Source organism: Hemiscyllium ocellatum, chromosome 13 (genome assembly GCF_020745735.1).
Source record: "Hemiscyllium ocellatum isolate sHemOce1 chromosome 13, sHemOce1.pat.X.cur, whole genome shotgun sequence".
NCBI classification, from domain to species: domain Eukaryota; kingdom Metazoa; phylum Chordata; class Chondrichthyes; order Orectolobiformes; family Hemiscylliidae; genus Hemiscyllium; species Hemiscyllium ocellatum.
In genome coordinates, this window is record NC_083413.1 from 5687269 (window position 1) to 5714007 (window position 26739).

Here is a 26739-nt window from a genome sequence, read left to right on the forward strand (position 1 = left end):
TAAGTCAGTGTAGGAGCAGTGAGAGGGAATTCAGGAGGTTCAGAGTAAAGGCATCCCCACAAAGAGAAAGCTGAAGCATTCCCGCATGTCAAGAGGTTTACAGCCTAAGATAAGGCAAAAAAAAAAGAAAGCTTATCTTTAGCATCTAGAATTCTACTACAGAAAGCCAAGAGGAATATAGAAAGTGGAGGAATGTCAAGAAAGAAAGTAAGAAAGCAAAGTGGGGGATGGGCTTAAAAGCACATTGACAATTGGCTTGCCCTTGGAAGGCAGCGGGTAGTGGTGTTGGGTTTTTCAGGCTGGAGATCCGTGACTAGTGGTGTTCCACAGGGATTCATACTGGGACCGCTGCTGTTTGTGATTTATATAAATGACTTGGATAAAAATGGAGGTAAGTGGGTAGGTCAATTTGCTGATGCTATAAAGATTGGTCGAGTTATGGATATTGTAGATATGGGGTAAGAAATGGCAGATGGTGTTTAATCTGGGTAAGTGTGAGGTGCTACACTTTGGGAGATCAAATGTTAAGGAAAAGTATACAGTTAGTGGCAGGACAGTGAACAGCATTGATGTACAGAGGGATCTTGGGGTTCAAGTCCATAGCTCCCTGAAAGTGGCCACACGAGTAGAAAGGGTGGTAAAGAAGGCATATGACATAGAACATAAAACAGTACAATACAGTACAGGCCCTTCAGCCCACACAATTGTGCCCAGCATTTATCTTAATGGGTTTTGAGAAGATTTGTAGTTCAGGTTGAGGTTCTGGATGTAGGTTTGCTCGCTGAGCTGGAAGGTTCATTTCCAGACATTTCATCACCCTATTAGGTAACATCTTCAGTGGGCCTCAGGCAAAGCACTGCTAATAATTCCTGCTTTCTATTTATAAGTTTGGGTTTCTTTGGGCTGATGATGTCACTTCCTATGTAAGGATACTAGCGAGAGAGGGGTCATGTCATTTTGTGGCACATTCAGATAAAGAAGGACACGACTTCGACTGGGACAACAAATCCATTCTAGGACAAGCCAAAAAAAGACACACACAAGAATTCCTAGAAGCGTGGCATTCCAACCGGAACTCTATCAACAAACACATTGAGTTAGACTCCATCTACCACCCCCTGAGAAAAAGAACCGGAACTGACTTCGCCACAGGAAATGACATCACCACAGAAAATGACATCACCAACACAAAGAAACCCAAACATATAAATGGAAATCAGGAATTATCAGCAGTGCTTAACCTGAGGCCCACTGAAGATGTTACCTAATAGGGTGAAGAAATGTCTGGAAATGAACCTTCCAACTCAGCGAGCAAAGCTACATCCAGATTTACCTTAATCTAAGATCAACCTAGCCTACACACCCCTCAATTTACTGCTGTCCATGTGCTTGTCCAACAGTCCCTTAAATGTCCCTAATGTTTCTGACTCAACTACCACCACTGGCAGTGCATTCCACACACCCATCACTCTCTGCGTGAAGAACCTACCTCTGACATCTCCCCATACCTTCCTCCAATCACCGGAAAATTATGACCCCTTGTGAGAGCCATTTCTGCCCTGGGGAAATGTCTCTGGCTACCTACTCTATCTATGCCTCTCATCACCTTGGACGCCTCTATCAAGTCACCTCTCTTCCTTCTCTCCAGTGTGAAAAGCCCGAGCTCACTCAACCTCTCTTCATAAGACATGCCCTCCAATCTAGGAAGCATCCTGGTAAATCTCCTCTGCACCCTCTCTAAAGCATCTATATCCTTCCTGATAATGAGGTGACCAGAAATGGACACAATATTCCAAGTGTGGTCTAACCAGGGATTTATAGAGCTGCAGCAAAACCTCATGGCTCTTAAATCCCCCTATTAATGAAAGTCAAAATACCATACGCCTTCCTAACAACCCTATCAACTTGGGTGGCAACTTTGAGGGATCTATATACATGGACCCCAAGATTCCACTGTTCCTCCACACTGCCAAGGATCCTGTCTTTAACCCTGTATTCAGCATTCAAATTCGACCTTCTAAAATGCATCACTTTGCATTTAACCAGGTTGAATCCCATCTGCCACTTCTCAGCCCAGCTCTGCATCCTGTCAATGTCTTGTTGGAACCTGCAACAGCCCCCGACTTTATTTACAACAGCACTGACCTCTGTGTCATCAGCAAGCTTACTAACCCACCCTTCTGCTCTCTCATCCAAGTCATTTATAAAAATTACAAAGAGCAGAGGACCAAGAACAGATCCCTGTGGGACACCACTGATCACCAACCTCCAGGCAGAATACTTTCCATCCACTACCACTCGCTATCGTCTTTCGGCCAGCCAATTCTGTATCAAGACAGCCAGATATCCCTGTATCCCATACCTCCTAACTTTCTGAATTTTAAACTTGCTTTAAAGACAACATGCTTGCCCTTATTGGTTGGAGAATTGAGTAGGAGTCAGGATGTCATGTTGTAGCTTTATCAGACTTTGATTAGGCCACACTTAGATTATTGCATTCAATTCTGGTTGCCACATTACAGGAAGGATTTGGAGATTTGGAGAGGGTGCAGAAGAGGTTTACCAGGGTGCTGCCTGGATTAGAGGGTATGAGCTATAAAGAGAGGCCAGACAAACGCGGGGTGTTTTGTCTGGAGCAACGGAAGCTGAGGGGGGACTTGATAGAAGTCGATAAAATTATGGGATGCACAGATAGGATTGACAGTCAGATTCTTTTTCCCCAGTATTGAAATATCTAACACCAAGGGGCATATATTTAAGGTAGGAAAAAAAACGAGGCTTACATTTAAGGTGGGGGAGGGCAAATTCAAAGGAGATGTGAGGAGCAAGTCATTTTCCCCAGAGAGTGATAGGAGTCTAGAACACGCTGCCTGGGGTGGTGGTGGAGGCAGGTATGATAGGGGCATTTAAGGGCCTTTTAGATAAGCCCATGGATATGTGAGAAATAGAGGGATATGGACCAAGGGCAGGCAGGATGGATTAGTTTCATTTGGCATCATGTTTGGCAGTACGTCGTTCCTGTGCTGTACTGTTCTATGTTCGAAGCAAAATCAATGTGAACCCAAAAATGTTTTATCAATACGTTAAAAGTAAGAGGATAACTATGGAAAGTGTAGGGCCTATGAGAGATCAGCAAGGTAACCTATATAATCAGGTATGGAAGGTTTGAATTATAAAGAAAGGTGTGATAAACTGGGATAGACCTTTTTCATTGGAATGTAGGAGGTTGAGAGGTGACCTGATAAAGGTTTATAAAATCATGAAGGGTATAGATATGGCTAATGGGAGGTGTCTTTTCCCTTGGATGAGGGATTTCAAGACTAGGGGGCACGTTTTTAAGGTTAGAGGAGAGAGACTTAAAATACAAGGGGCAAATCTTTTACACTGAGGGTGGTTCATGTGTGAAATGAACTTCCTGAGGAAGCGGTGAACGTGGGTACAGTTACAATGTTTAAAAGACTTTTAATTAGTACATAAATAGGAAAGATTTGGAGGGATATGGGCCAGGAGCAGGCAGGTGGGACCAGTTTAGTTTGGGATTATGTTCAGCATGGACTGGTTAGACCGAAGGGTCTGTTTCTGTGCTGTATGACTATAATTCTACATGTGGAGGTGGAAGGTGGCAGTTTGGTGCTTTATGAATACACTGTTTCTGTCTTCATAAAGCAGAAAGATGATGTTGATATTGCAGTTAAGGAGGAGTGTGAAGTATTGAATGTGACAAACGTAGAGAGGAAGGTGTATTAATGGAATAAACATCCTTGACAAAGGATAAAAAAATCAGCACTGCATAATATGTACCTCAAGCTGTTAAAGGAAGTCAGGAGAGTGTAACAATCATTTCTGGCCACGTCAATATTGTAGGAGGAGGAAGTGAGGTCTGCAGATGCTGGAGATCAGAGCTGAAAATGTGTTGCTGGAAAAGCGCAGCAGGTCAGGCAGCATCCAAGGAACAGGAAATTCAACATTTCGGGCATAAGCCCTTAGAATTTCCTGTTCCTTGGATGCTGCCTGACCTGCTGTGCTTTTCCAGCAACACATTTTCAGCACATCAATATTGTACTCAAGGTGACGCAGAGGAAATGATGCAAGGAGTGGAAGATGCAACTCTAAGGAGAAATCTGATTGGCTGGGATTGTTCTCCTGGGATAAGAGGAGACCACCGGGAGGTTTGATTGAGATGTTTGGAATTGTGGAGGTTCAGAGCAAATGATAGACCTCAGCAGAGAGGTCGGTGACTAAAGGACATAAACAGAAATGATTAATAGAAATATTAGAGGAGGGAATGAGGAGTGGAGTTTTTATTCAGAAGGTGGTAGGAGGTTTGACCTGACTGCCTGAAGAGTAGTAGACACAAAAATCCTGGACTAATATAAGAAGGGTCTGGATATGCATTTTAATTGCTGTAACCTGCTGGGTAGCAGACCGAATGATTGAAAGTGGGATTAGGCTTGGTGTCTTGTTTGCTTACCTCAGGCAGGATGGGCCAAGTGGCCTCTTTCTGTACTGTAAGCGTTCTGTGATTTGTCCTGCTCCTTCACTATTCACACCCATCCTGATCTATGCCAATAGACTCTTTATTAAACACAGAGATAGGGGTGGTTAGTTATCCACAGGACACTTACCAAACGCACAAATATCTAATTTATTCACATTAATTTTTAACAGTATTTCAAGTCTTAACTATTATGAATCTATCTCTCTGGCACTAAAATTGTGATTTATAAATGTGGAGTGAAATCCTTCTTAATTTAATTATAGTTGGAAATTTTTTGAAAAGAAAACCATTTTAACCTGACATTTCTGTCTCTTTTAGTCCTAATATTTTCCTCATTTTATTTTTTGTGCACATTCCTTGGGGGGGGGGGGAGGGGGGGGATGGTGGTGGTGGTTAGACGCTGCAGGGAGAATTCCCTGGTACCACAGAGATGGAGCTGGTCACAGGAAACGCTGATTGGTTGATGTAACATGCTGTCACTCTCCCCGTTTCCACAAGCCCCAGGTCCTTGCAAATGATTCCACACCAAACTTATTCTTTATTCATTAATGGGATGTGGGCATCCCTGGCCAAGATTTATTACCCTTCCCTAATTGCCCTTGAGAAGGTATTGATGAACTGGTTTCTTGAACCACTGCAATTCATGTGGTCTGGTACCCCCTCAGTGCTGTTAATGAGGGATATCAGGATTTTGACCCAGTGACAGTGAAGGAACAGTGACATAGATGACTTGTAATTTGGTGAGGAACTTTCAAATGATGGTGTCTCCAGGCACCATTGAACCTCTTCCATTTAAGAGGTTGTAGGTTTGGACAATGGTACCAAAGAAACTTTTGCTGAGCCACGGCAGTGCCCCTTGGATACAGTACACCCTGCTGTTCCTGTGCATCATTAGATAGAGTAACAGTAAAAGGTGGTGGAAAGACATCCAGTGAGATATTCCACTGGATGATGTTGAGCATTTTGGGTATTGTTGGATCAACACTGATCCAGGCAAGTGGACAGAATTTCATCACTTTGTTAATGTGGTTGAACACATTAAGTTTCTTGGAGATATCCCTCCAGTTTCCCCTGGTTTCAATTTTGCTCGAGTTGCTTGTTGCCACACTCTGTCAAACATTGCTTTGATGCCAGCAGTGTTCACTGTCACCTTTTTGTCCATACTGGGGCCAAGGCTGTAATGTGGTACAGAGCTGAGTGGCCCTGGCAGAGATTAACCTGAATATCAGTGAGCAGGTATTGCTGATTAACTGCCCCATGGTAACATGCTGAGTGACAGTTTCCCTCATTTTTCTGATGGGTCAGTAATTAGTTAGATTGGATTTGCCTTGCTCTTTCCTGCAGTTTCAGTTGGATGTGTGATGGACCAGGCCAGACCCCCTCAAAACATTTCAAGAAAGTAGCCCAGACTCTAACTTTGATAGTTGTTTTAAGCAGGTGTAAAGTGGATACTCTCGGAGTGATGCAGTTGGTCCAACCACGTTGTGTTAAACAAAACAGAATTTATTTACAAGTTTACCGAATGAAACACAACAAAACAGAACAGAATAAGAATAACTTAACTATCCAAAAATCCAACAGATTACCCCAGCTTAATGATGTTATTCCAAATACTACAACAATCCCCATAAACACACCTTCTCAAAAGAAGTAAAATCAAACCCAGGTTCTTACAGGGGAGAAGTCAGCGAGGGGGAGGGTCAGCATGAACCTGCTTCTTTGCATCCAACAGCTTCACAACTGATTGCTCACTAAAATCAAACCAAACCAGAAAAAAACTGAGCTGGGAGAACTGGCCACTCCCCTTTCATTGTAAAAGTGTTTGTTTTAAACTTGAAAGCTTTTTGCCTGAGGCAGTATCTGTTAGCTATAATCAAACTGGCCCTAAAACCCATCCAAGCCAGACCTTTCGGAATCGCTGCTTTTACAACCTTCTTGAACAAAAAAAAGCATCCAAGGACAGCAAAACCTTAAGATTCAATTAGATTAGATTACCTACAGTGTGAAAACAGGCCATTTGGCCCAACAAGTCTGCACTGACCCTCCAAAGAGTAACCCACCCAGATCCATTCCCCTACCCTATTACTCTACATTTACTCCTGACTAATGCCCCTAGCTTACACATCCCTGAACACTATGGGCACGGACAATCTGCCTAACCTAACCATCGTTGGATTGTGGGAGGAAACAGGACCATCCGGAGGAAACCCACGCAGACACAGGGAGAATGTGCAAACTCCACACAGACAGTCGCTCAAGGTGGGAATCGAACCCGGGTCCCTGGTGCTGTGAGGCAGCAGTGCTAACCACTGAACCACTGTTAAAGGAGCAGCACAAATGCCAGTGGTACTGTAACAATCTGTCCAAGGCATGTGTAGTTCAAGATAACAAACACATAGTACTCTTTCTGGGGTGTTGTCACGAGTCATAACCTTTGAGGGCCTGTGCTTTCAACTGTGCCCTGGGATCACATGCAGTAAATCAAATTCAATGAAAGATGGTTTGCTATGGACCCTCAGAGGAGGCTGAGATGGATGGTCCACTCCACATTACTGGCTAAAGATAATAAGTATTGGTCACCTTGGTCCCAGTCTCTCATGAGAGAGTGACAACTGGTGGTGAGTTTAACCTGAGGGTCACCATGCCTCAGGTGAAGAGCAAGATCAAGAAGATGGGCTTTTCATGGTGACCTCAGCCAGTCAGGAAGTGCATCCACCCTGTTGGCAATACTCTATATCGCAAACCAGCCATCCAGCCAACTGAGCTAACTGACCTCCAGGCTAGTGACAGTACCAAATGCATATTGGTTCAGTAGGTTAGTACCTAATTTTTAGTTAGGCTTGGTGCTCTGGGTTTCTCTTTTTGAATCCCCTGGTTTGATGATAGTTGTAGATTGAGGGATGTGCCAGCTCATTGAGTTTGGGATTGAGTATAGCTTTACTGGAACGATATGTTGTATCGGCCCACAACACATCATGGATGCTGCTAGATCTATCTTATTCAGCATGGTGACATGATGGATCTTATACCTAGTATGAAGATTTATTTATCTTGTTTATTTATTCATTTTGTGGGATGTGGGTGTCATTGGCTGGGCCCAGCATTGATTGCCTGACCCTAGTTGCCCCTTGAGAAAGTGGGGGTGAGCTGCCTTCTTGAACCGCTGCAGTCCATCTGCTATGGGTTGACCCATAATGCCATTAGGGAGGAACTTTGTCTCCACTAGGAGAGTGCTATGTGGTCTGACCAAGTCTGATCAATACGATCTTCGACGGCTGTAATGTGTAGGAGCTGATGTTGGACTGAGTTGGGCGAAGTTAAAAATCACACAACACCAGGTTAGAGTCCAACAGGTTTATTTGGAAGCACTACCATTTGAAGCACTGCTCTTTCATCCACCTGATGAAGGAGCGTTGCTCTGAAAGCTAGTGCTTCCAAATAAACCTGTTGGACTCTAACCCGGTGTTGTGTGATTTTTAACTTTGACAGGTGTGTCTGCAGTTGGTAAATGAAGTGCAAAATCAAGCAAGTTCCCCTCATTTCATTGGTTCTCATGCCACCTGAATGGCAGATATGACCTTCAGAGCTTGGCCAGCTTGGTCAATAATGGTGCCAGTCTTTGTGCCCTTGTTATCCTCAGTTTGTCTTCAGGGAGTCGTGATTCATCAGCTGAGAGTGGCTAGTAGTTTATAATCAGAAGGTTTCCTTACCCATGTTTAATATGATGCCACAAGACATTATGGAGTTTGGTGAGATACTGAGGACTTCTTGGACATTCCCTGCTAACCATGTATAATCGTGCTACCGCCTCTGTGATTGGAACCCGGGAATGGTGATGGAGGCTGTTGGGACATTGCCTGTACAATAATGACTCACTGATTATGGTAACGTCAAGGCTGTTGCTTTTTTTTTTAAAGATATTTTTATTAGAAATTTAATATTTTGACAGATTTACAAAAATAAACAGAACTTTCAAGCACAAACATTAATATAAAAATAGATCTTAAATATATAATCATCAAAATTCAAAGGAATGATACTAAAGAAGAAAGAAAAACAATGAAACTCAGTTAACTACTAATCTAATCCACAATTATCCAGAGTGTATAGTTGAGTCACTTACATCCTTCAAACAAGAGAAAATGTTCTCTAATACACTCATAACAGTATAATAAAAAGGAAACTATTTCCAAACAATAAGAACAAAAAAAAACATGTTTGAATGGAGATCCTCCCCCTTGTTCTCAGGGGGCCTTACTTCCTTTCTAAAGGTCCACCATATCCTCTCCCAAACAGTGTCCCACCCTTGACCCGGGCGCTCCTTAATAGGATTTAGATATAATACCGAGCGAGAGTTGACAGTGAGCGCCCCACCCCCACCCCTCCCCACCCATACCTGAGTATATCTGCTAGCATCAATGCCACGTACAAACACACATAACTATAAAATTACAACTCCAACAAATTACAGTTAAGTATAATAATATAAAATAGCAAGAGAAGACAACCCTGCTCCCAGAAGCAAAAGTAAAGTAGAGTAAAGTATCCATTTCTCCCCACGGAGTGTGGAAGAGGCAAGCCAACATAAATTGTCTCTTACGATTTATTTAAACGAGTCTAAAAGTTCCTTAGCCTCTTCTGGTGATCTAAAATTATACTCGGATCCTTCGTGGGTAAAGCATAACGTCGCTGGGTAGCGTAAGGTGTATTGAATATTTAAGTTCCTTAGACATTTCTTCACCTCATCAAACGCCTTCCTCCTTCGTGCCAGAGCCGGGGAGAAGTCCTGAAATAACATAATCTTGGATCCTTCATGGATCATAGCTTTAGGATCCTTTCCAAGATTTCTGGAGGCATCCAGGAGTATCTGCCTCTCCCTATAACTCTGCAGCCGGAACAGGACCGGGCGTGGGCGCTGGTTTGGGCCAGATCCGCGTACTGCGACCCGGTAGGCCCACTCCACCCTTACCCGGTCAGTTTCAGCCCCCAGGTTTAAAAGCTGGGGCAGCCATCGCTCCAGAAATACTGCTAACTGTCCCTTCTCTTCTTGTTCAGGGAGGCCCAGGAGACGGATATTCTTTCTCCGATTTCTATTATCCAGGTCATCCGTGTAGATTTCAAAGGCCCGGACTCTCTGCTCCAGAGCTCGCACCTGTTCTGCAGCTGTTTGTGCTGCAGCCTCGGAGGTCGTGGCCTTTAGCTCCGCCCCCTCCACTCGGCCCTGTAATTCCTGGAGAGCCTGGCTGTACTTTTGTAACTTTTCTTCGAATGCATTCCATCTCTGTCTGGATTCTGCGATGAAATTGACGAGTGTCGTTTCCAGCCTGGCAATCATCTCTTCAAGGCCTGTTTTTACATCAGCTGCAGCCGGAGGAGAGGAGGGTGGGGGAGGGGTCTTTGTTTTCTGAGAGCTGCGGGATCCCTTTGGTTTACTCATTATCCACTTAATATTAAACTGCTTAAATATAATAGTAAACAGCTAATTAAGGTTAGAAAATTTTTTTGGGTGGTTTGGTAAGTGTGGTGGAGGTGAGTAACTCACTTTACCCAGGTTTTGGGAAGAGCACTGTAAACTCAGACTTGCTGAGTCGCCGCCATCTTGGATCTCCCAAGGCTGTTGCTTAATGAGCTGGAGTATAAGCTGTCGCAGTTTTGGCTTTACAGGACTTTACAGGGTCACTGGACAGGTTGTACCTTGGTCATGTCTGGTCTCTGAATGGACTGTCTGGTTTTATCCTTCAACTTTACTGTTCTTGGTTTGGTACCAGCTAACTGTAGCTAATTGCTTCCATGGGGCATTTCTGAGTCAACCACATGGCTGTGGGCCTGGAGTCACATGCAGGTCGGATTAGACAAAGTCAGCAGATAATGTTCCCCCAAGGACATTAGTGAAACTGGCTGAAAGTTTTTTATAACAATCCAATAGTTTTGTGGTCAAAAATCACAAGACACTGGGTTATAGTCCAGCAGGTTTATTGAAATTGCACATTTTTCAAGCGTAGCCCCTTCGCCAGGTTTACACCCAGGAGCAGTGCTCCAAAACCTGTCGGACTATAACCCGATATCATGGAATTTGTGACTTTGTCCGCCCCAATCCAAGATCGACACCTCCACATAGTAGTTTCATGGTCATTGTTACTGAGATTCCAGATGAATAGAATAGAAAAGTAGCAGAGAATATCCATTATTGTCATGCGTACTCGATTGTAGAAGTAAGAACGAAAATCTTTTACAATGTCTGCCTCTTATGGCACCATCTTAGGTACAAGTAGCCAGGTACAAATCTTGGATACAAAAGAGGAATAAAAGGTAATCACATTACTTTACAAAGTTAAAAAAAAAAGTTAGAAATAAGACTTTGTTAAATGGTTGACAATAGTCAGGTAAAGAAATTTCAAATAAACATTACATTGTAGCAGCTAAGTGCAGGATATTTTTTAGGAATAGCTGTTGTTATAACCCAGTGCAGGATGAGGTTCCCAAATTGTTATAATTCCGACAGAATACCCCAAATTATTAACCTCCATGTAAGGAGATGGGAACTGACCCCCTTCAGTTATTCACCCACTCCCTTAGAAATAATTCCTTCCCTTATAGATAACTTTCCACCAGACCTAAATGAATTTATGTCTTAACAGGAACCAATATAACTAGACTTTCTAACATTAACAACAATTGCTAGTTTATTAATTGCTCAGTACAAGAACAAATAGCAATGAAACATATACATAAAGAGTATAAATAAGAAATGTGCCTGAAAAGAAAAAAAAAACAAAGACAGAAATGGATTGGTCTCTGAATTGTTTGTGGAAATCAGAGAAGGTGATGTTGCAGCTGTTTTCAGATGGCAGTAGTGTTGATATTGAGAGTTAATCAGTCCCAATATTGATATTTTAGCTTTGCAGATTGGCAGAAATTCTGTTCTGATTCCCTTCAAGCATTTCAAGTGAAAGATCTGTGTTTTGTTTTACCTACAGTGCAGAGGTATTTAAAATATGGTTCTAAAGGAGATTCATTTTTGGACACAAAATGTTAACTCTGGCTCAGTGGTTAACACTGCTGCCTCACAGCACCAATAACCCGGGTTCGATTCCAGCCTTAGGTGACTGTGTGGAATTTGCACATTCTCCCAGTATCCGCATGGGTTTCCACCAGGTGCTTCGGTTTCCTCCCACAGTCTAACAATGTACAGGTTAAGTGGATTGGCCAGGCTAAATTGTCCATGGATGTACAGATTAGGTGGGTTAGCCGTGGGAAATGCAGGGTAACAGGGATGGGGTGGGTCTGGGTAGGACGTGCTTTGGATGATCAGTATGGACTTGATGGTCCAAATGGCCTGCTTCTACGCTGCAGGGTTTCTATGGGTGCTCCCCCCATAGACCTGCTGGGTTTCTCCAGCATTCTCTGTTTATTTCGGATTTCCAGCATATGCGGTATTTTGCTTCACTGTTTAAAATGGCTGTTCCCAAAATCGGTGGACCCCACAGCACTCAGAATGCCTGGCCAATAATAAACACAGATCAGTGCAACAATTAGTTTTTAACCACTTCTTTTTTGTGTCTTCCTGGAAAGTAAAGCAAGAATACCTGCAAGGAATACCTTCCTGCTGAGAGAGGGAATAATCAACCCTCCCTGTTATCTTTTCTCTGTCTAAGTTTCTGTCTATTTGGAAATTCTCTGATCCATTCTAGGGGTAATATTCCAAGGGCTTCACACAGGACTTTGCCTGACTGTCTCTGCATTTCTATTTGGAGGTTTTTTTTTCCACTGTAGCAATCCTCTTTTTTAAAAAAATACACATTTTGAAATTAAAAGTTAAAAAAAGTCTGTAAAAGCATTGGAGTTCCGATCTATTATTGTAATATTGTGAAGAATGTTATAAGTACAGTCATTAGTACTCAGCAAATAACGTGGTCGATTCACTGCCATTCATGATACTTTAATTTCAAGATGGAAAATTACTGAAATTAGTTTAACTATTTTTGGAAAACAGCATTGATTTGATTCAATTTACCTCAGAAAATTCTCTTAATTCAATTTCAGCTTCTACATTTGTGCGTATGTAAATATCTCCGTTTCAACTACAAAACTGTAAACTTAAAATAATTGAAACATCCCTCATTAATAGCCGTTTAACATTAACAATCTGCAATGCTAATTTGTAGCTCATGTAAAATCTAAGAAATTTATAAAATGGTCTCTTAATTTAAAAGCTGGGAAATATAACACCGTAGTTATGTGGAAGTGTTTAAAACGAAAGGTGGTAATGGCTTCATAAATCCAAAAGTGAAGTTTAAGTGGTCTGTGCAATGATGGAACTACAGACATTGCAGTGCAGGAAGTAACTGTGATAAATGCAGCCTGGGTTGGTCTTCCAGAAAGCTATCCTCATTTTTTTTAGTAATTAGTAATATAGGGAGACCACAGAAATGCTATCTGCTGATCTCTGCAGTTAGGAATGACAATTGCATGGCTCATCCAATGTTGAGGGAAAGTAGGGGAGAGGAATAAAGATGTTGTATCATTATAGTTTGACCAAACTTGGAATATTGCATACTCTTCTGGTCTCTGCACTACCAGAAGGATATGGATGCTTTGGAGAAGGTACAGAAAAGGTTTACCAGCATGTTGCCTGGTATGGGGGATTTTAGCTGTGAAGAAAGCTGGATAGATTGGGTTTGTTTTCACTGGAACACAGGAATCTGAGGCATGACCTAATTGAGGTTTATAAGATTGTGAATGGCATGGGTAGAGTGGGACGGATGAAGCTAAATCCCAGGTTGGAGAGGTCAATTACCAGAGGACTCAGGTTCAAGGTGTGGGGAGGAAATGTTTAAAAGACTTGTGCAAGGCACGTTTTTCACACAAAGGGTGGTGAGTGCCTGGAACCTGTTACCAGAGGAGGTGGTGGATGCAGACACAGAATTACCTGGAGGAATACAGGAATACGAAGGGAATAGAGGAGTACTTATCCTGTAAGTGAAGACAGTTTTAGTGTGGAAGGGCAAAATGTGTTGGTGCTGGCTTGGACGGGCCGAAGGGGCTTTTCCTGTGCTGTATTATTCATGGTTCTAATAATGGCCATCATAACTGCTTTTTGTCCATGCTGGCAAGGCAAGATGATGAAGAATGATCAAATCATTGTAATGACAATAAAACCAGGAGGAATGACGCAGAGACATGAAAATAAAACAGCAAAAGAATACACACTAATGAAGCAAGTAGCCAGTGAGAACAGAGAAACATAGAAAAATGTTGTCATCTCCTACAGTGCCTCAGTGAGAGTATGTTCTTTTATTTCTGGCCTGTAGGCTTTGCTGGTGCAACTATTACTGTGAAGGAATTGTCTAGTAATGGTGAAAAATATTCAGCAAGGGTTTACACGCTGTTTCCATATGACAGCGCAATTGTAATCATGTCAGGAGAGAATGGGGCTAGGATAGCCCACATGGTTAAATAACTCACGAGTCACACAACATTTATGGGCGGCACGGTGGCACAGTGGTTAGCACTGCTACCTCACAGCGCCTGTAGACCCGGGTTCAATTCCCGACTCAGGCGACTGACTGTGTGGAGTTTGCACGTTCTCCCCGTGTCTGCGTGGGTTTGCTCCGGTTTCCTCCCACAGTCCAAAGATGTGCGGGTCAGGTGAATTGGCCAAGCTAAATTGCCCGTAGTGTTAGGTAAGGGGTAAATGTAGGGGTATGGGTGGGTTGCGCTTCGGCGGGTCGGTGTGGACTTGTTGGGCCGAAGGGCCTGTTTCCACACTGTAAGTCTAATCTAATCAGGTTAGGGTCCAAAAAGTTTATTTGAAATCACAAGCTTTCGAAGCACTGCCCCTTCATCAGGTGACGAAGGAGAAATGCTCCAAAGGCTTATGATTTCAAATAAACCTGTTGGACTATAACCTGGTGTCATGTGACTTTTGACTTTGTCCACCCCAGTTACAACACCGACACCTCCACACCATAAATAACTCATGACCACTGAATCTCAGAATTCATGCCAGAATGGTCGTTCAGACTGGGCCAGACAGATTACAGCCTGAAACTACCGTCTGGTGCAACTCAGAAGAGAGGGATAATGGCAGAAATCTACAGTAAAGTTGCAGAAAGAAAAACAGAGTTGAAAAAAAACAAACAAGATAGGAGAGAAAAGAGCAAAGTGCATAGAATAGTCTGAAGTTAAATATCACGAGTGAAAGAGAAATAAAGGAAACATTTATTGGAATCTGAATAAATACTGAGCATTGCAAAGGAAGTGTCAATACAATTTAATGTCTGCCCATTTTATTCTCGCAGTTTGTAATTATCTTGTGGGATGTGGGTGTCACTGATTGGGCCAGCATTTCTTGTCTGTCCCTAATTGCCCCTTGTGAAGGTGGTGTTGAGCTGTCTTCTTGAACCGCTGTAAATAGAAACTAGGCTAACCTTTGCTGCATCCAGCACTGATGATTTACGTTTACTCCTTCTATTGTAAATTGTATTCTGATTACAAAGTTTTGCTTTTAAGCCTAAATGCGAATTTTAAACAGATTCAGTTTCAGTTCTAAAAAGCATGATGCAGTCCCAATGCTATTACACTACTGTAGGGTAATCACAGCCTGAAAATGATTGGGCATTAGTGCAGGTCTTTCCAGGCACAATATTGATGCACTCTCACTGCACCTACATAATAAAGATTACATCTTGTATAAGACCATAAGACATAGGAGTGGAAGTAAGGCCATTCGGCCCATCGAGTCCACTCCCCCATTCAATCATGGCTGATGGGCATTTCAACTCCACTTACCCGCATTCTCCCTGTAGCCCTTAATTCCTTGTGACATCAAGAATTTATCAATCTCTGCCTTGAAGACATTTAGCATCCCAGCCTCCACTGCCCTCTGCGGCAATGAATTCCACAGGCCCACCACTCTCTGGCTGAAGAAATGTCTCCCCATTTCTGTTCTGAATTGACCCCCTCTAATTCTCAGGCTGTGTCCACGGGTCCTAGTCTCCTCACCTAATGGAAACAATTTCCTAGTGTCCACCCTTTCCAAGCCATGACACGGGCTTACCAAGTTGTCGTTAGACAAGCCACGCATTGAGTATAGGAGTTGGGAGGTCATGTTGCAGCCGTACGGAACATTGGTTAGGCCACTTTTAGAAACCTGCATTCAATTTTGGTCTCCCTGCTATAGGAAAGATGTTGCTAAACTGGAAAGGATTCAGAAAAAATTTGCAAGGATGTTGCCAGGGTTGGAGGGTTTGAGCTATAGGGAGAGGCAGAACAGGCTGGGGCTGTTTTCCCTGGAGTATCAGAGGCTGAGGGATGACCGCATAAAGCTTTATAAAATCATGAGGGACATGGTTAGGGTGAATAACCAAGGTCTGTTTCCCAGTGTAGAGAGTCCAAATCTAGAGGGCATAGGTTTAAGATGAGAGACGGAAGATTTAAAAGGGACCAAAGAGGCAACTTTTCACACAAAGAGTGGTACGTGTATGGAATGAGCTGCCAGAGGAAGTGGTGGAGGCTGGTACAATTACAGCGTTTAAAAGGCATCTGGATGGGTATATGAATAGGAAGGGTTTAGAGGATATGGGCCAAGTGTTGGCAAATGGAACTAAATTAATTTAGGATATCTGGTCAGTATGGACGAGTTGAACCGTGCTGTACATCTCTATGACTCTATGTTATTGGGAATGTGCAACAATTTCTTATCGATTTAATGGTCTAATTAAGCTTCGGCATTTCGCCATTAGGTTCTAAATGGACTTTACATTTCATGTTGTAGGCTGGAACTAATGGTTATATGGCTCCAGAGATACTGAAAGAGGAGAGCTACAAATACCCTGTGGATTGGTTCGCTTTGGGATGTAGCATTTACGAAATGATTGCTGGCCGAACACCTTTCAAGGATTATAAAGAAAAGGTCAGTAAAGACGAAGTAAAAAGAAGAACACTGGAAGATGAAGTGAACTATGAAAACCCCAAATTCACAGAGGAGGCGAGGGACATTTGCAGACTGTTTTTGGCAAAGGACTCAGAAGAACGTTTAGGCTGCAGGTAATTATTACATCAATAATTACTGTGTTACTACTAACAGCAAGGCACACATTTATTAACTGCTGCTAGGTAAGCAACAGTACTTTTTATTTGTTTATTCATGGAATGTTGATGTCATTGGCCATTTATTACCCATCCCTAATTGCTCAGAGGGCAGTTAGGAGTCAACCACGTTGCTGCAGGGCTGGAGTCACATGTAAAAAATGAGGTCTGCAGATGCTGGAGATCACAGCTGCAAATGTGTTGCTGGTCAAAGCACAGCAGGCCAGGCAGCATCTCAGGAATAGAGAATTCGACGTTTCGAGCATAAGCCCTTATGCTCGAAACGTCGAATTCTCTATTCCTGAGATGCTGCCTGGCCTGCTGTGCTTTGACCAGCAACACATTTGCAGCTGGAGTCACATGTAGGCCAGACCAGGTAAGGATGGCAGATTTCCTTCCTTAGACGCTTTAGTGGACCATATATGTGTCTTTTTTGACTATCAACAACAGTTTCAGGCCGTCATTAGTCTCTTAATTCCAGATTTTTATTGAATTCAAATTCTACCATCTGCCGTGGGAGGATTCGAACCCATTCATACTATGAAATTGTTGATACTTTTTAAAACAAATGTTAATTGTTTACTATTATAATATTGTTAGGGAGGTCAGAGAAAATGAACTGACATTGTTAAATTCAAATTTGATGTAAGATTCCTTTCCCCAAAGGGCATTCATGTACCCGATAGGTCTTTTTTAAAACAAATTATTGACATTGGGCTAGTTTTTATTAAATTCAAAGTTCAGAACCTAACATGGCAAGATCTGAACCGATGGTCCCAGAATACTAACCTAAAGTTATTGGATAACTAATCTAGGCATGTTACCATGACAGCACCACATCTCTGTTGCAGCTGGCTATAAAATTAGATAATGTTAATCCATTCAGTTAAAATACACCTTTGTGTTTCCAGAGTCACTTACATTTTGAAATAAAAACAAAAATCTCTGGAAATGGTCAGCAGGTCTGGCAGCATTTGGAAAGAGAATATCGGAGTTACCATTTCAGGTTTATGAGGGTGAAATAGTGACAGGTTGAGAGCAAGTGACAGGAGGGAAGGAGTGAGGCTGAACCAAAAGGGGGAAGGCCTGTCATCAGCGTGGAAGACAGAGACAATTAAATTATTTTTAAAAAGTTTCATGGTACGAGGCAGGAGGCATTAGTAACAAGATGAGTAAAGAAACAAATGATTAGAGGAACTATGAATGGTGGGATTGTGAACAGCTGCCATTCAAAAGAAGAAGATAAGAGTCAATAAAATAAGAAAAAGGAATCAAACCAACAAGGAAAATTAAATAAAATGGGGAGAAGAGGTTAAATTCGAAATTTGTCAAACACAATATTGTTGTATCTGAAAGTTGACCAGTTAAAGGAGGTCTCGGATCAGCACATTCATTCTGGAAGCAGATTCCAGGTATGATCTCTCTCTCTTTCTCTCCCCCTGTCTTCTTGTGCTCAACAAGATATTGCTGTTTCACACTCTCCTGGATGACCCTCCAGTCAATCACCCTTCATCCTCAAAAGATTGCTGTCAAACCCCCAGTCCTTTTGCACCCAGGGCATTCATAGAATCATTGAATCTCTGCAGTGTGAAAGCAGGCCATTCAGCCCATTGAGGAGAAATTAAGACTGTAGATGCAGGAGATCAGAGTTGAGAGTGTGGTGCTGGTCAGGCTGCTGTGCTTTTCCAGCATTCAGCCCATTGAGTTCACATCAAACCTCCAAAGATCATTGCACCAAGACCCACCTCTCTCCCCTATCCCTGGAACCCCGCATTTCCCATGGCCAATCCAGCTAACCAGCACATCCCTGGGCCTGGACACTATGGACAATACCCCATGGCCCATCCAGCTAACCTGCACATCCTTGGGCCTGGACACCATGGACAATACCCCATGGTCCATCCAGCTAACCTGCACATCCTTGGGCCTGGACACCATGGACAATACCCCATGGCCCATCCAGATAACCTGCACATCCTTGGGCCTGGACACCATGGACAATACCCCATGGCCCATCCAGATAACGTGCACATCCCTGGGCCTGGACACTATGGACAATACCCCATGGCCCATCCAGCTAACCTGCACATTCCTGGGCCTGGACACCATGGACAATACCCCATGGCCAATCCAGCTAACCTGCACATCCCTGGGCCTGGACACTATGGACAATACCCCATGGCCCATCCAGCTAACCTGCACATCCTTGGGCCTGGACACCATGGACAATACCCCATGGTCCATCCAGCTAACCTGCACATCCTTGGGCCTGGACACCATGGACAATACCCCATGGCCCATCCAGATAACCTGCACATCCTTGGGCCTGGACACCATGGACAATACCCCATGGCCCATCCAGCTAACCTGCACATCCCTGGGCCAGGACACCATGGACAATACCCCATGGTCCATCCAGTTAACCTGCACATTCCTGTGCCTGGATACCATGGACAATATCCCATGGCCCACCCAGATAACCTGCACATCCTTGGGCCTGGACACCATGGACAATACCCCATGGCCCATCCAGCTAACCTGCACATTCCTGGGCCTGGACACCATGGACAATATCCCATGGCCCATCCAGCTAACCTGCACATTCCTGGACCTGGACACCATGGACAAAACCCATGGCCCATCCAGCTAACCTGCACATCCCTGGGCCTGGACACTGTGGACAATATCCCATGGTCCATCCAGCTAACCTGCACATCCCTGGGCCTGGACACTATGGACAATATCCCATGGCCCATCCAGCTAACCTGCACATTCCTGGGCCTGGACACCATGGACAATATCCCATGGCCCATCCAGCTAACCTGCACATTCCTGGACCTGGACACCATGGACAAAACCCATGGCCCATCCAGCTAACCTGCACATCCCTGGGCCTGGACACCATGGACAATACCCCATGGCCCATCCAGCTAACCTGCACATCTTTCCCCTCCTTTGTTTGATACACTGTGACATGACACACCATTCCTGGGTGATATCACTGTTGTGATCTACCATCTCAAAACCTCAGTTTTCGGAGGCCTTTCATCTGTTCCACTGTGATGCTGGTGGAAGTGTGGGCAGAATTGTATCTTCATTCTGCATCAGTGTGGGGGTTTCACGAAGGTGTAACTTGTCGGGGTTTGGAGGGGTTAGCCCTTGTCTCTCAGCGGCCAGCCCTGTACCACCTGAGGACCTCAGTAGACTGCAGGAACCTGTGAACTCTCTTGAATATTTAAATCTGGCGAACACCTCGGATCTCTAGAGCACATCACCAGAATCTGGCGTCGGTGGCACAGCCAAAGGTTGGACATTGAAGGAGCAGGAGCCTTCTTGTGGTGATGAACTCGACTGGTTGGTGATAGGACACTGTCAAAGCAGTGTGGGTGCAGTTGATAGTGCTCTGCACCTGGGGGATGCCAGCGATGGTGGAGAACCCCAGTGCCAGCTGAGGAATTGGAGATATCACACAGGGTCTCACTTGCTTCTTGAAACAAACTATCAGCGTAATCGTTTGTGGGAGCTGTTACCATGATGGTCAACCAGTCGTTCAGAATGCACATCCAGCTCCAGCAGTTGCTGCTGTTCAGTGCTACCAGCCTGGGACATGCATAGCAAGCACTCACTGTGTGCATCTGAGAGCTGTGGAAAACAACAGCTGGTGAGGGCCTAGTGTCCTCCGTGTCCTTAGCGGGATGTCAACCTCTTGCTTTTCCTTCTGAAGGCTCTACAGCAGCTGTAGAGTTGTTGATGAAATAGTAATTTGCTACCTCCTTCCACGCTGTCTTCACCCGAAGCCTCAAAGACTCCAGCAACAACAACAATGTCTAACAGTAACCGTCACATCAATCCCGTCACATCAGTCCTAACAAAGTGCAGCATGGAGGCTTCACAAGGAGGTGGATGTTATATCTCAGTTAGGAGATCTAAGGACTATATCCTTCTCCAAATAGATTGCAGTGCCAGAGTGTTTATGCTACATCGCAGGGAGTGAAACTCTGGCCGTAAGCTACTGTGATAGGCTCCTCCCCCCCCGATCTAAAAGGTGTCACCCTCCAACATCACATTCTTGCCTACGTTTAGTTCAGTGTGTGAATGTGACAGCTCTGAAGCATCATCCATTCTGTTTGCCCTGAAATATAATTCAGAAATAGAGTCATAGAGCTGTACTTGTCCATGCCAACTTGTCCATGCCAACTAGACATTCTAAATTAATCTAGTCCCATTTGCCAGCATTTGGCCCATTACCCTTTAAACCCTTCCTATTCATGTAACCATCCAGATGCCTTTCAAATTGTACCAGCCTCCACCACTTCCTCCAGTAGCTCGTTCCATACACGTACCACCCTCTGCATGAAAAAGTTACCTTCTAGGTCCCTTCTAAATCCTTCCCCTCTCACCTTAAAGCCATGCCCTCGAGTCATAGCATAGAAACAGAATCTTCGGTCCAACTTGTCCATGCCAACCAGATATCCTAAATTAACCTAGTCCCATTTTCCAGCAGTTGGCCCATATCTCTCTAAACCCTTCCTATTAATATACTGATTCAGATGCCTTTTTAAATGTTGTAATTGTACCAGCCTCAACCACTTCCTCTGGCAGCTCATTCCATGCACACACCAACCTTTGCGTGAAAAAAAATTCCCCTTAGGTCTCTTTTATATCTTTCCCCTAAACCTATGCCCTCTAGTTTGAACTCCCCGACCCCAGGGAAAAGACTTTGTCTATTTATCGTATTCATGCTTCTCATGATTTTATAAACCGCAGCCTCCGACGCTTCAGGGAAAACAGCCCCAGCCTGGTCAGCCTCTCCCTATAGCTCAAATCCTCCAACCCTGGTGACATCCTTGTAAATCTTTTCTGAACCCTTTCAAGTTTCACAACATCCTTCCAATAAGAAGGAGACCAGAACTGTACACAGTGAAAGGCCATGTGACACTTGTTAGTGTTGATCATATTTGGTTTATTGACATGACAAGGAGACACTTAATGCAAAATATCTTAATGCTCACAATTTCTTGAAGTGATTATTTGGAAAATTCTGGGAAAAATGCTGATAAAATGCAATTTCACGCCCCAAGGGTCGTGTTAGTCAATCAGTGAATGCAAGGCTCTAAAGCAGGGTCACTGGACTCAAAACATTAACTCTGCTGTCTCTCCACAGATGCTGTCAGAGTTTCAGATTTCTCCAACAATTTCTGCTTTTGTTTGGACAATATACTTTCTTTAAGATTCTTTCTGCCAAATTGGATAATTTCACGCTTTTCCACATGTGCTCCATTTGCCAGATCTTTGCTCAATCACCGAACCTATCTCTAACCCTTTAGGAATACGAAACCCAGCAAAAGCCTGGATGAACCTTGACTCAGGAAAGTACAGTGTACTACATACAACTATCCTCTCCAAATCACTCCCTGTGTGTAAACTTGGTCCACTATTTATCGTCATTTATGTAAATGATTTGGATGTGAGCATAAGAGGTACAGTTAGCAAGTTTGCAGATGACACCAAAATTGGAGGTGTAGTGGACAGTGAAGAGGGTTACCTCAGATTACAACAGGATTTTGATCAGATAGGCCATAGGGCTGAGAAGTGGCAGATGGAGTTTAATTCAGATAAATGCGGGGTGCTGCATTTTGGGAAAGCAAATCTTAGCAGGACTTATACACTTAATAGTAAGGTCCTAGGGAGTGTTGCTGAACAAAGAGACCTTGGAGTGCAGGTTCATAGCTCCTTGAAAGTGGAGTCACAGGTAGATAGGATAGTGAAGAAGGCGTTTGGTATGCTTTCCCTTATTGGTCAGAGTATTGAGTACAGGAGTTGGGAGGTCATTTTGCAGCTGTACAGGACATTGGTTAGGCCACTGTTGGAATATTGCGTGCAATTCTGGTCTCCTTCCTATTGGAAAGATGTGAAACTTAAAATGGTTCAGAAAAGATTTATAAGGATGTAGCCAGGGTTGGAGGATTTGAGCTATAGGGAGAGGCTGAACAGGCTGGGGCTGTTTTCCCTGGAGCATCGGAGGCTGAGGGGTGACCTTATAGAGGCTTACAAAATTATGAGGGGCATGGATAGGGTAAATAAACAAAGTCTTTTCCCTGGGGTCAGGGAGTCCAGAACTAGAGGGCATAGGTTTAGAGTGAGAGGGAAAAGATATAAAAGAGACCTAAGGGGCAATTTTTTCACGCAGACAGTGGTATGTGTGTGGAATGAGCTGCCAGAGAAAGTGGTGGAGGCTGGTACAATTGCAACATTTAAAAGACATTTGGGTGGGTGTATGAATAGGAAGGGTTTGGAGGGATGTGGGCCAGGTGCTGGCAGGTGGGACTAGATTGGGTTGGGATATCTGGTCGGCGTGGATGGGTTGGACCGAAGGGTCTGTTTCCGTGCTGTACATCTCTATGACTCTATGACTGTGTTGTGTTAAAGTTAATCTTGTGGGGCTAAGTTCACCATACACATTTACAATATGATAGTTTTGCAAAAAATTACCATGGCCTTTATGCACTTTTTGGAATTCTGTCTTGGCGTATCTCATCAGAACAAAGGTAGGGCATTTAACTACTCAAGCCTGGTCAGCTATTCAATGAGAAAATGTCTAATCTGGGACCTAACTTAAAGAATCATAGAATCCCTACAATGTGGAAGCAAGCCACTGAGTCCACACCGTCCCTCCATAGGGCATCCTACCCAGACCCACTCCCATCCCTGTAACCATGCATTTCCCTCAGCCAACCCATCTAACCCATCTACAGGGCAGTTTAGCATGGCCAATCCACCCTAACCTGCACATCTTTTTGCTATGGGAGGAAACTGGCGCAGTCAGAGGAAACCCAGGCAGACACGGGGAGAATGTGCAAAACTCCACGCATACAGTTGCCCGAGGGTGGAATTGAACCTGGGTCTCTGGCGCTGTGAGGCAGCAGTGCTAACCACTGAGCCACCATGAACAAGAAGCAGGAGTAGGCCATTCAGCCCCTCAAGCCTATTCCACCATTCAATAAAATAATAAGACTGCCATAGTCCCACTCTCTCATTAGAGAGGGTTAGGTGTTGGTTTAAGCTGAGGGTCACCACACCTCAGGAGAGGGGAGAGGGGAGAAGGAGACTCTTTCATTGTAACCTCAGCTGGTGTGGAGATTGAATCCATGTCAGTGGTATTACTATTAATGTTTCAGGTCAAATGACCCTTCAAACATTAACTCTGATTTCTCTCCACAGACCTGCTGAGCTTTTCCAGCAATTTCTGTTTTTGTTTCTGATTTCCAGTATCTGCAATTCTTTGTTTTTTAACTTGTCTTACTTTCCAGCCAACTGAGCTACTTTAATTCTTACTTTAATTCAACAATTTAAATTATAGCTTTGTCAAATCATGGATTTAACCTCCATCTTTGATGATCACCCAGAATAAATCCGTTCCACAGCGCACGTGCATTTCTTGTCAATCGAAAATGAGATGCCAGTTTGCTATCAGTTACTTTGCACTGTCATGAAAGACTACTTTTAACATCTCGGATGTTGTTGCAATGTCTCTGTACATGGGCTGCATTAATTGAGCTTGGCCATTATGAAGTACAGGTTACTAGATGGTTCTTGTTCACATTCTCATAACGTAGATCATTATATTCCCATTTTCAACCAAGTCTAACGAATCCAATCACCTTCAAATAAGACTCAGCCTCTGGCAAATTACAAGGAAAGGTACCAATTCAATTTTTTTCTCAATGTGGGAGTCTTGGATAATTGGAAAAATTGCTTTATTTTTCTTAGAACATCTCTGCAATGAAGTAGCAAGTTTGACTGGAAGATTGCAGAGCTGCTCTCTAACTAATCTGTTCAGATGTGCTGTTACATGGCACAGCAGGAGGTGGGATTTGAACCGAGACCATCTGGTCTGAAAAGTTAGGCTACTGCAATGGCACCACAACAGCTCTTAGAAAGGAATCTTGGATCAGGGACCTTTGAATATTGGATATCATGACAGACACCACCAGTAATCAATGATGCTAAAAAAAAGGCACTATTTTTCATGTTTTTCCCAGATTTTCTTTTACAATCAAGCGATTGCCCTGTTGCTCAGTTAGCTCTTCACAATCATTCCTAACAGAGGTTAAAGAAATGCAACAGCTCTTGATCAATGAGACCATGAAAGGGGATCAGGCATAAGGACCACTCATCATTTCTTTTTCCTGAAAATGAACAAATGATGATTGAAAAATATATTATTTCATTAGAGGCAGATTGTAGAAGGTTCACTCGGGATGATCCCTGGTGTGGGGGGATTGTCTTATGAGGAGGCACTAAACAGGTTGGGCCTCTACTCACTGGAGCTTAAAAAAATGAGAGATCTCAATGAAACATTTTGGATTCTGAAGGGGTTGACAGGGTCAATGCTGAAAGGGTGTTTCCCCTCATGGGAGAGTCTGGGACCAGAGAGGATAGAGCTGAAAATGTGTTGCTGGAAAAGCACAGCAGGTCAGGCAGCATCCAAGGAGCAGGAGAATCAATGTATCAAGCACGTGCCCTTCTTCAGGAGAGGATAGTCTCCGAATAAAGGGGCACCAATTAAAGACTGAGATGAGGAGGAATTTCTTCTTTCAGAGGGTTGTGAGTCTTTGGAACTTCTTGTTACAGAGAGAGCTGTGGGGGCAGAGTCCTTGTGTATATTTAAGGCTGAGGTAGAGCGATTCTTGATCAGTCGGAAAATCAAGGGTTACAGGGAAAGGGCAGGAAATGGACATAAGGAATCCTGATCCTATTGCATGGCAAAACAGACTCAGGGGCTGAATGGCCCGCTCCTGTTCCTATTTCTTTCGATCTTAAGAAATAAACACAATGAATGCAGGAGGAACTCAGTGGATCTGGCAGCATCTGTAGAGAGAAAAACAGAGTTAATGCTCTGAGTCCAGTGAGTCGTTACCAGAACATCAAATGAGGTTTCACTTGCATAAGATCTATAAAACAGCAATTACAATAAAAACTGAAAATGTAGGTGATATGTAAAAATGTTCCACTGTGTTCTTATTTTAGGGGTGAAAACGATGACCCTAGAAATCACCCTTTCTTCAAGTCGATCAACTTTCAACGTTTAGAAGCTGGACTTACTGAGCCTCCTTATGTGCCAGACCCCTCCACGGTGTATTGTAAGGACATCGGAGATATTGCTGACTTCTCTGAGATCAAAGGTGTTGAAATCACTGACCAGGATAAGCAGTTCTACAAGAAGTTTTCTACAGGTGCTGTCACCATCCCGTGGCAGGAAGAAATTATTGAAAGTGGTGTATTTGATGATCTTAATGACCCTTCCAGGCAGGAGGCTGGTGACATAGCCAATGGCTCTGGAGAGGCAAAATCAGGTGTTTGTATGATTCTGTGAAATGTTTAACCAAACCTTTCCTTACTTTGTCTACTTGATGCTCTTCTGACCAAGAAGTTGAGATGAGAATTTATCTCAGTCCCTGATTATATACAAATAAAGACATCAGTTCCAAACAACAGCACCAGTGAAGACATGCAATCATTAAACACCTTGCTGGACGTTTAGAGAAGGTGGATCCTATACAACTGGTAATACTGTTGCACAGGGAGAGAGATTAATTTTTGAAATGATTTTTCTAAAAATGGACATCCATTATTGCTGTTGTCAAACTACAGGGTGTAAAGACAAAAGAAAACACCCACTGAAGGTGGAAATGAGCAGAAATATTGCTGTCAATTTCTGTGATGCATAAACAAATATGAAAAAAAATTGGGGCAAATTTCGTCTTCTGAGTGATATTTTAAAAGGGCTTACCTTTGATCTTACGGACATCGATGCTTGGTTCAGTTCCCATTTCTGCATTGAGTAATGGTGCTTTGTACAGGAAATAACAGAAATCTATTGAATAACCATACCTGTCTCTGATGGATTACATGATATCAATTGAGAAAGTGAGTAATAGGGATGATCACAGCTAGAATTCAACTTTGAGCTTTCCAAATGAACATCTTGTACTGCATCGAGTGTTGTACAATGCATTAGCCACTAGTGACAATGTAGTAAACTGAGAATACAGGAGAGATGAATTGCATTCCTGGGTTGCATTTCTTTAAAAAAAAGTAATAGGCATAATCTAATAGAGATGTGTATTTTAATATTGCTTGCACATGTG

The 26739-nt window shown here is 43.3% G+C and overlaps 1 protein-coding gene across 1 annotated transcript in view; it reads left to right on the forward strand.

Moving 5' to 3' along the window:
- Positions 1-25964, forward strand: part of LOC132821414 (rhodopsin kinase grk7-a-like) — a 40904-nt gene extending 14940 nt beyond the window's left edge. Inside the window, exons 3-4 of the mRNA XM_060833997.1 lie at positions 16275-16546; positions 25619-25964. Of these exons, the coding sequence (XP_060689980.1) occupies positions 16275-16546; positions 25619-25964 (618 nt within the window). The remainder of the gene's footprint in view (positions 1-16274; positions 16547-25618) is intronic.
- Positions 25965-26739: the final 775 nt, after the last annotated feature.